Source organism: Pteropus vampyrus, unplaced genomic scaffold (assembly GCF_000151845.1).
Source record: "Pteropus vampyrus isolate Shadow unplaced genomic scaffold, Pvam_2.0 Scaffold124, whole genome shotgun sequence".
In the NCBI taxonomy this organism is placed as follows: Eukaryota; Metazoa; Chordata; class Mammalia; order Chiroptera; family Pteropodidae; genus Pteropus; species Pteropus vampyrus.
Window position 1 is genome coordinate 644,486 of NW_011888905.1, and position 9,843 is coordinate 654,328.

General features: G+C 54.6%; 2 protein-coding genes across 2 annotated transcripts in view; one reads left to right on the plus strand and one right to left on the minus strand.

Moving 5' to 3' along the window:
• LOC105296327 (histone H2B type 1-A) overlaps nt 1-336 on the minus strand; it is a 101,351-nt gene extending 101,015 nt beyond the window's left edge. Inside the window, exon 1 of the mRNA XM_011366357.2 lies at nt 21-336. Coding sequence (XP_011364659.1) covers nt 21-316 — 296 coding nt within the window. The 5' untranslated portion in view covers nt 317-336. The remainder of the gene's footprint in view (nt 1-20) is intronic.
• Nucleotides 337-606: 270 nt separating this feature from the next.
• On the plus strand, nt 607-1,059 carry LOC105296321 (histone H2A type 1-A-like). The gene has a single exon (XM_011366351.2). The coding sequence runs from the start codon at nt 612-614 to the stop codon at nt 1,011-1,013; it is 402 nt and encodes a 133-aa protein (XP_011364653.1). The 5' UTR covers nt 607-611; the 3' UTR covers nt 1,014-1,059.
• Nucleotides 1,060-9,843: the final 8,784 nt, after the last annotated feature.

Consider the following 9,843-nt stretch of genomic DNA (forward strand, 5'->3'; position numbering starts at 1 on the left):
CGGGCAGCAGCAGGCGCACGGCCGTCTGGATCTCCCGCGACGTGATGGTCGAGCGCTTGTTATAGTGCGCCAGGCGCGACGCCTCGCCCGCGATGCGCTCGAAAATGTCAGTGACGAACGAGTTCATGATGCTCATGGCTTTGGACGAGATGCCGGTGTCGGGGTGCACCTGCTTCAACACCTTGTAGATGTAAATCGAGTAGCTCTCTTTGCGGCACCGCTTGCGTTTCTTCCCCTCCTTCTTCTGCGTCTTAGTGACGGCTTTCTTGAAGCCCTTCTTGGAGACAGTAGCGCCCTTAGAGGTCAGCTCCGGCATGGTGGGTGCTCGGCTCCAACGGCTCCAACCAGCACCGAACAAGGGGAGAGCGCCCGAAGGCAACAAGGGTCGTATTTATAGACACGGCCTGAGATGACGCGCGCGGCAGCGACATCTGATTGGACAGCGAGCCGTCGCGTGTATGCAAATGAGGTGATTCTAGTGATGCTTTCTGATTGGCTGGGGCTCCGTCAGCCAATCAGATAGCCAGGCACGGCCCGCCGGCAGACTATAAATGAAACCCGCAGCGCGCTTTTCCGTTGTAGCTGTGCTGCTCTTGGAGTGCTTTCCGATCATGTGTCGGTTTGGGAAGAAGAGTGGCGAGACCTATGCTAGGGCCCAGGTCCGGGCCCATTCTCTTAGAGCTGGAGTGCAGTTCCCCGTGAGCCGCGTGCACCGCCTGCTCCGCAAGGGTAGCTATGCAGAGCGCATTGGGGCCAGCGCCTCCGTGTGCTTGGCGGCCGTGCTGGAGTATCTGACGGCCGAGATCCTGCAGCTGGCGGGCAACGCGGCGCGCAACGACAGGAAGACGCGCATCAGCCCGCACCACCTGCAGCTGGCCATTCGCAATGATGAGGAGCTCAACAAGCTGCTGGGCCGCGTGACTATCGCGCAGGGCGGCGTGCTGCCCAACATCCAGGCCGTGCTGCTGCCCAAGAAGACCGAGAGTCATCACCACAAAGTCCAGAGCAAGTGATCTTCAGGTATTGAAGCCCCGTGAGCGACCTTAACGATTGGAAAAGAAAACGGAACCCAAAGGCTCTTTTCAGAGCCACTTACATTGTCAAGAAAGGCTGTGCACGGACCAGAAGGCAGTGATTGTGCAGCTGGGTGGTGGGAACGCGTACGACAGCCAGTGTGTGTACCACAGCTCATGTCAGTACTCGAAATCTTTGGTTCTTACTGGCTTTTCTTCGAACTTTTTTTAAGTCTAAAAAGTATTACTGAAAACAAGTCAAGGATGTTTGTAGTGCCTGTTAAGATTTACTTTAGTGCTTAACTGTAGAAAACTCCAACGAGAAGCTGTGACACTACAGTCCTTTTGGAGGAGCAAATTGAAGTTACTCTAGCACTAGAAAAAGGCAAGTTCATGGATTAACGGGAACGAAGAAATCCTAGTGTGAGGCTTGTATTTTAATGAACTAAGTGGTGATTGGATTAGAACAAATGAGACTAACTTCTAGTGTCTAGGCTGTTTACAGTCTCACGAGGCTGCAGTTTTCTCAAAGTACTTTTTAGATAGGAATTTGCTTTCAAACATGCTAGGATGGTTCAGTATTAAATCATATCAGGAAACCAAGAGTTAGTTAACCTTAATTAACATTTGGTCAAGGGTCTTATGTCAACATTGGTTACTCGTGGCTTCACATACACACTTAGTAAAAATAGTATTTTTTTTCTTAAACTGTAAAATTAGATGGATCTCAAAAAGAAGCTTGTCTCCTCTCACGACTGACAACTGTGTCATTCACCGCCTGTGGCAAGTTCCTCCATCGTAACTTGAAATTGGGGATTTGGCGTCAAGTTTTTCAGAAGTTTTAACTACGAAATAGATGAAATCATATCAGTTTATCTGTTTGTACTGAAAATACTAAGAGAAATTGCAAAGCAAATGACCATTTAGTTAGTCTGTCAAATACAAAATTATTGTATAATATTTAATAGTTCACCTTACCGCAAAGAAAAGTAAGCTTGGTTATTTAAAACATTACTAGCCACTTAAGTATGAAGGAAAATATAAAGTTTTATGAGAAGTCAAAGATGAGTAACTATAATGTATTACGTACAACCAGGTTATGGAAGAGTCAATCATTTCTTGAATTAATGTACATAAATATCGGTTAAAACATGCAATTGGGGAGGGCACCAGAGGAAGGAAAATTTTTGAAGACAGAAAGGGAAATCGTACAGATATCAGACAAAATTAGATAATATTTAGAACGTGCCGATTGAAAACTTTAAAATGTGAAATTTTAAAATCAGAGAATACTATATAATTGATGGATTAAATAGGGATACGTGAAAAATGTTCTAAACAGAATTCCAAAAAATGTATATAGATGCTCCCCCATCAGGCAAGTGTAGCTTAATTCCCCAGACTTGCCAAAGCCCAGAGTCTAGAAAGGCATGTGAGGAAAGGAGCGACTTTACGGTGGAGAAGCCTGGCAGATCCTACCTCGGGCAGGTGATCACGTTAACCTCATCAGCCTTCAAAACAAAATGACAAAGGTTATTGAGCAGTAAATGAGTTTATTCGAGAATAGCAGAGAAACTGCAATTTGGGACAAGCAAACTGGAGAACCACAGGCAAGCCTGGAGAACCAAGAAGAGTTCTCCTGTAGAGGAAAGGCAGGAGCAGGGAAGGGTCGTTTAAAACGAAGTTTCATTGGAGGGAAACGAGAGTCCTAAGTGGTGGCACCTTGCTATGGCCAGGTAGAGAGGACAGTCTCCTGCTGGCCCGTGCGAGCTGCCTCCAGCATAGTGAGTGACAGCTGCGCACGGCTTGCCCGCTCTGTTTGGATAGAGCTTCCTTTATTCGTTTTGACAGCATCCTCGGTGAGAAGCCACGTTGATGGCATGTGCCCTTGATGTGATGTGCTGAGAAGTGTTTTACTTCTTGGGTATTCCCCCCAACACCCCACAGTCCCGGTCTCACGCTGAGAAAGACATCAGACAAATGCAAGTTGAAGAACGTTCTACAAAGTATCTGACTACGAGTCCTTGCAGCTATCAGGTTTTCAAAACAAGAAAATTCTGAAACTGTCGCAGCCTAGAGGGGGCTAAGGCAGCATTACGACTAAACGTCATTTATTTAAAATTGGATCCTGCAACAGAAACAGGACATTAGGTAAAATATAAGGAAATCCAAACAAAGTTTAGTGCTCAATTCGTGGCGACATGGCAATGTTAGTTCCTTAGCTGTGACAAATGCACAAATGTTAATTGGGGAACCCAGTTGATGGGTGTATGGGAGTAACTTCACAAATTTTCTATAAATCTGAAATTATTCCAAGGTAGAAACTTTATTTTAAAAATCATCCAAAGGACTCGGCAGGTGGGTAATGAGTCATTTCTAGGGTGCCTTTGGCCCCGACCCTTTTCCCCGTAATTAGGTCTGCTCCGTGGTTTCTTCGTTAGGACAACTGATGAGCCTTCCTGAGGAGCAGGTGACATAGGCCTCGAGCGCTCAATCGGACTGGTGCCCAGTTCAGTTTGGATCACGACGATGCTCTGAAAGTCACAGGAGTGTCCTCATCGTGAGATTCACTCCAGATTCAGGAACCTCTTTCCAGCATGCGCCTTGGGATGCTTCAGAAACTAGACAATGTAATCTTCGCTCTTTCTCCAACTTGCGTTTTCCATGCTCTGAGGCGAAAGCTTCACATCTTGTGGAGGCTCGTCATGTGATCACGGGACACGGTGCCAATGGCCCCAGTCCGGGCGTTCCCCGTAGACTGTGGCAGAGTTGGGGTGCTCCTTGTGGCGGGTTGTGGCAACCCTGTCCAACGCGTACATAATGCAAGCCATACACTTAATTTGAAATTTTCTAGTAGCCACACTAGAAAAAAAGTTTCAAAAAAGAAACAGTGGGAATTAACTTTAACACTATATTTTATTCAACTCAATAGAGCCAAAATATTACTGTGTAACATGTAATCAACATAAAAATATTAATGAGATACTTTATATTCCCTTTTTTAGGGTGCGATTTATATTTACAGTGCATCTCAATTTGGACCGACTGCTCAGAAGCCACACGCGGCTGTCGCGCTGGACGCAACGTCCGGGGTAAGAGAAAGTCGCTGGGGCCACAGCCGCCCCAGCTCTCGTCACGAGTAAAGCTTTGGGAATTACCATTCTGGAGTCACAGATTCCTCACCTGTAAAACTCATCCGTTCTTTACCTCGAATGTTCCAACTCAACATATTTTTCGATAATGTCTTTATTTCCTGAACGTTCTTTTCCTTATTTATTGCTATCTTAATTGGTGGCTTTATCTTAATTAGTGGCTTAAGCCACAAGAAAAAACGTGTCCCTCTCCTGCCTCATATTCGGCCAGCCAGCCCGTCCTCCCAAGCAGTTCCCCGAGCGAGCGGCTCCTCCCCGGTCCTGGTCCCACGTCAGCTGTGCCTCACGTCCCGGTGACCCCTCACCAAGACCCTTCTATGTTGTCGGCTGTGTCTTTCTCCCGACTGTCACCCCAGTACCTAGAGTGGAGGTCACAAAGCTGTGGTGCTCCACAGAAATGCTTTAGTTTTCAACATTTTTAAAAAATTGGTTTCAAACGTAACAGTTAGCAGATTTGCCATAAATTTCCAAAATCCTGGTTTTCTTGAACAATCAGGTGATCTAGCAAACACATCCTTTTAACATCTGGCAATGACCAACCGAGACAGAGTGGCACTCGCTCCCTTCCAGTGGCGGGGGGCGAGGGTCGCTTGCTCCGGCCAGGGACCCACCTGGCCCGCCCGCCGTCCGAAGAGATCGCCCCGAGTCGTAGCTCAGCGTGAACAGCCTTTAACGGTTTCCCTGACCGGCCCTCTTCACCCCATTCCCCGCCCGCGTCTCCTCCATGTGCGCCCTCGTGGTCTTAATCGAAGCACTTAACGATTTATACGTGTGCTGCATTTCTTAGTCTGTCCCCGTGGGGCAGCGGGCTGGCCTCCCGTGCGCCCAGCCCTGGGACAGCCGGCAGGCACTCCCCAGGCCCACCCCCGGCCCAGCATGCGCCCAGTGACTCTTCTCTCCGCCGCCTCTGGACTTGTGACTTCAGTCACCACGTCTGTCACACCCCTTGTGTGTGTTCGCGTACGGACCTGTCTTCCCTGCCACACTGTGACTTCCTGGCACTTGAGGAATGTGCGCTGTCACCCCGGTGTACTTAGCGTGTGTGCCGCTGCACGATGCGTGTTGCCATTTTTGGAGACCAGTAGAGGACCCCCCTTTCTTACTCGCCCAAACTTGAAACATTTGAGAGTGACGGGTCACATAGAAGGGATCAAACTTCAGCTTTCTCACCAATAAAAATGACCGTGGAGGAAGTGACTCAGCTGTGTGACCCCAGTGGGTTCCTTGGAAGCCGCCCCAAGGTGGCCAAGCTGAGCACGCTCTGAATCTATGGATCAAATAAGTCACTTCTCCTCGGTAATGTCCTTCCTGGGTTCGGGGAGAAAATCTTTTATGGAAATGTGAGGAGCACCGGGTGTGTCTGTCTAGGAGTCCACGGCAGAAATCCCGTAAATAAGAGAGTAATCAGTAATATTAATCGGAAGAGGAACTCAAAGCGAGAATGCGTGTCAGTAGCCAGCCGCCATCTGTGGTGTGGCGTGTTAGCTTTGGCTGCGGTGACAAGCTACCTCGGTGTCTTGTGGCTTTGTGTCAACGTCCCTTTCTTGCACAGGCTCAGCGCGGGCTGCGGGCCGCCGCCGCCTGCGTCCGGTCTGCTCGTCCGGGACGTGGACAGCCAGGAGGAACCTCGCAGCGAGGGTGAGTGTCGGCGTCAGTGTGGACGCAGCCAACGCCGTTCACGCCCGCACCCCATCGACCAAAGCACGTCACAGAGCCAGGTCAAACCCAGTGACTCACAGACACCTGCTCCTCCCGAGGGAGACTCCAGTGAGTAACCTGACGGCGCGGGCAAATCACACATACGTTTAGATTTACGTTTCTTATAGGAAGGGAGCCAATTCGAAATGAGTTTCTTTTCCTCTGTGGGTCGCACATTTTTCATCCATAAACGTGGGAGGGAAGCATCCTCCCCGGACCACAGGCCGGGGCACCCTGCCCAGCCAGGCTGAGCTGCCCCTGACCTTGACCGTGGCAGCGGGCACCGCAGCTCCGCCCTCCTTCTCGTGCTGGGGCCCCCCCAGCTCTCAGAGCGAGATCCCCCCACCCCCCTGCCCTGTGGCTGCTCCGCAGGGCGGGAGGTGCCCAGCCCCCCGCGGGTGCTCCAGGCCCTTCCTCGTGTGAAAGTCTCATCTGGACCTAGGACCCCTGGCGGTAAGGGCAGCCCACACCCCTCTGCCCCCAGGCGCTGCCACCGCGGGGGTCACAGTTTCTCACTTAATCAAAGTACTTAACAATTCATACGTGTGCTGCATTTCTTAGTCTGTATCAGTCACACCGTGAAAGCGAAAGTGTGAGAGCTTGACAGCGATGCTCGGCCCCCGGGGGACAGGGGGAGGGAACACACTGCGAGCTGGGGGAAGCGCCACGCAGGGCGCAGCGCAGGGGGTGGCGGGGGGGCCCGCAGGTGCCCACGAAGCTCGGAGGGCCCCCCGCTCCTCGCGGCACCCTCCGCTGCGGTCCAGAGCTCTGCAGGCAGCGGGCCCACCCGCACACAGCCTCCACGCGGGACAGAGTTGGGGGCACGCCCTTCTTGTTTCACAGTGTCCTGGGGCTTCGGGGTGGCTCTCAAACCGGCCCCTCCTCCCCCAGCTGTGCGCATCCGACCACTTGCTTTAGTCCTCAGTCTTCCTCTTCAGACTTGGCACCTGGACTCGGATGTCACCACAAAAGGGCATCTTCCCCTGTCCCCTGGTGGCTGAGCTTCCACATATGGTCTGGTTCTCCCTCATCCTGGATTCGTGAAGATTCAAATAATGTTGAAAATTAAGATGGCTTATTCACCTCTAACCCGTGACCGACATTACACATCAGCTTCGCGGGCCAAGAGCCGGTAGCCCCGGGCGCCAGGGGAAGCGTGGGGGAGACGAGGGAGCTCGGGCTGTGGAGTGGGGGGCAGTGGCGGGGTGCTGACACGTGAACTCTCCCAAGGGCCCAGAGCTAGTTTGCATGTGCCGTTTCCTGCATTTCATTTTCAACACCCACCCCCCCGACTCCCGATCTGATGCCCCGTGATTTTGTTTTTCAGCCGTTTCGTCCTCACTCACTGGCGCACTGAAAGTCTCTATGGGAAAACGTGGATTTTAGGGATAGCTCGATCTCGTGCAAATCATTACATGCAGCTGTCAGATGCTCCCCCTAACCTGGGGGACAGCTCATCAGCCCCTGGCATAATGACACATTAGCAGAGTGTGACTGCAGCGGAGGCTGCTGGGAAACAGGAGGGCGGCACGCGTGACCAGAGCCTCACGCGCTGTCGCCAGGTGGGAAGCCGCCCTGGAGGAGCCGCCTTGAGGTCCCGGGTCCTGGGGGCCAGATGTATGGGTGGGCGCCACCGCCACCGGGGAGGTTGGGATCCGCTCTGCGAGGGGCGTCTCCGGTCCTCTGGGCCCCTTGTTCCCTCTTCTATTTCTGTAACCTCACGCCGCGGGGTGACCCCGGGCCGACTTCCTCAAACCTCTGACGAGCCGCCTCTGCGCTCCGCGGTCGGCTCCTCTTCGATGCCGCGGTCCCTGGCGCGGCCGCTATGCTGCTGCGGCTCTTGCTGTTGACCTGCGGTGAGTAGCGCAGCCTGGGGCGGGTGTGCGCCTCGTCGGGAGCGGGGGGCCTGTGTCCGGGCTCCCCGGGGCTGGCTGTCTGCCCGGCGATGCCCAGCTCTCTGCTTCCTCCCGCGGGCTCAAGTCAGGCAGACAGTGGTAGGTGCTGGAAGCCGGGTTTTTTGAAAGAGAAAGATCCTTTTAGCTTTGCTCTCGCAGGAAGTGTTCGCCGCCTGTGTCTCTTTGTCGCTGTCATTGCTGGCTTCGTTCTCGGGTGTCTTCGACAGGCGCAGAGGGAGCTCATCCGACAGGGTTCCTCGTCCCGGGGGGTCCTGGACCTTCTGACTACAAACGTGATTTCTCTTTATCTTTTCACGACCGCCTCATTCCTCCCGTCAAACCCCAGAACTTATCGCCGACGGCCGCCCCCTCAGATCTTTGCTATCAGCCTCTGCCCCCCCCACACACACACACGCTGAGCATGGGGTGTTCGCACACGCTGCGCCCCGTCTTCGCCCCCGGGCTGACTTCTCCGGTGTGAGTCCCTGCACCCCCGTGCTCACCGCTCACAGCGCTCGGGCTCGAGTCCCTCACAGCGGTCCCCCGCTCACCCCTCCGTCCCTCGTCCCTCCCTCCGGCGCTCGCTGGCTAACGTGCTCGTCCACGTGCTTTACACCTGTGCCCGCGCAGACGAAAGGCGCGGTCCTGCTGCCTTGTCCCCCCGGGACGCGGGCCACGGCCTCGGGGGGCCGCGAGCAGCCCGGGCGCCTCCCCTCCCTCTCGGCCCGTGTCTCTCCGTCCCGAGGGCCACCGTGTCACGCCTTCTCCTGTTTCCTCAAACTCCTCCCTTCTTACTCTCCGTTTATAATTTCGCCTTGTATGTCACCGAGCAGCCAGAGGAAACTTTCGTCCCCTTCGCCTCGGTCCAGCAGCCTGTCCCCTCCGCGCCGCGCGCTCTGCCCTCCCTCCCCGTGGTGACCGTGCCGCCCTCGGCCTCCGAGGACAGGGCTCGCCACCCGCGCCTCGGGCCCCAGACCGTCTCGCTTTTCGTAAAGCTGTGCTCCGTCGTCAGACTGTCCCTCCATGGTGGGCGAGTCTCGTACAGAGGTGAAAGTGCCGTAAGGTATTTCGTCTTTGACTAATTGAAACGTGCCCTGACGTCCCCTCGTGGGCTGCGGCCCGCCTCGGCCCCCTTCCAAAGTTTTCCACGGGTTGCCATCTTTACTTCATCTCCCCCGATCCTTTTTTTAAGTTTTATTTTTAATTTACATGACAGTAAGATTTTTTGGGGGAGGGACACACTGCGATTTGTGACAAGGGTTTAGAGTCACCAGCACAATCAAAACGCGGATCATTTCCGTCACTTCAGAAGTCCTCCGGGGCCCTCGCTTTGCAGCCACTGCTTGTCGGCCAGGGCCGCCCGCCCCCAAACACCCAGAAGGCCCTGCGCTCCGATGTCACCCGGGTCCCCGCCCCCTTGACGCCTATCCGAAGGGTCACGACCACCCTCGAACGCTGAGTCGCTCGCTCTCTGCTCCCTGGTGCTTGCAGCGCTCAGCGCTCAGCGCTCCGCTCCGCTCTCGGAAACCGTTCCCGGCGCGTTTCTTTCGAGCGGGTTCTCTGCCCCTCCAGACCGCCGTCCACGCCCCGCCCAGGCCGCACGCCACGCCCGGCGTGCAGCGAGTGCTCAGAATCGCTTGTCGTCCGGGGGAATAAAGGCAGGGTGCTTTTCACGCCGGCCCCTTCTCCCACCCGGGAACCGATCGTTCGGATAAACGCCTGAGCGGAAGGTCGCGCAGCTCGCACCGGGCAGAGGCTTAAACAGACGATGAGGATGAGGCGCTGCTTACTGAGCGTCGAACTCCGGGCGCTTGTTCTAGCACTTTCCGGGCAGCAGCTGCTTCGACCCTCACGCACCCCATGTTAGTGCCTCCGTTTCGCAGAACAGTGAGCACCTGCCCAGGTCGCACAGCGGAGGAGGGCGGGCCAGGCTTGGGATCGGGCCCGCTGCCTGCAGAGCCCGCGCGGTCCCCAGAATTGTCAGTTCTCACCATCACCCCACAGCACCAGGGGCAGCTCCTACCAGGGACCCCTCGGAGGAGTCTGCACCCCTTCTCCGGACTCGGTCCCCTCCGTCTGGGCGTG

Bases quoted from the DNA above. Each gene is read 5' to 3' on its own strand.
- LOC105296321 (XM_011366351.2), top strand. From the start codon at position 612: ATGTGTCGGTTTGGGAAGAAGAGTGGCGAGACCTATGCTAGGGCCCAG.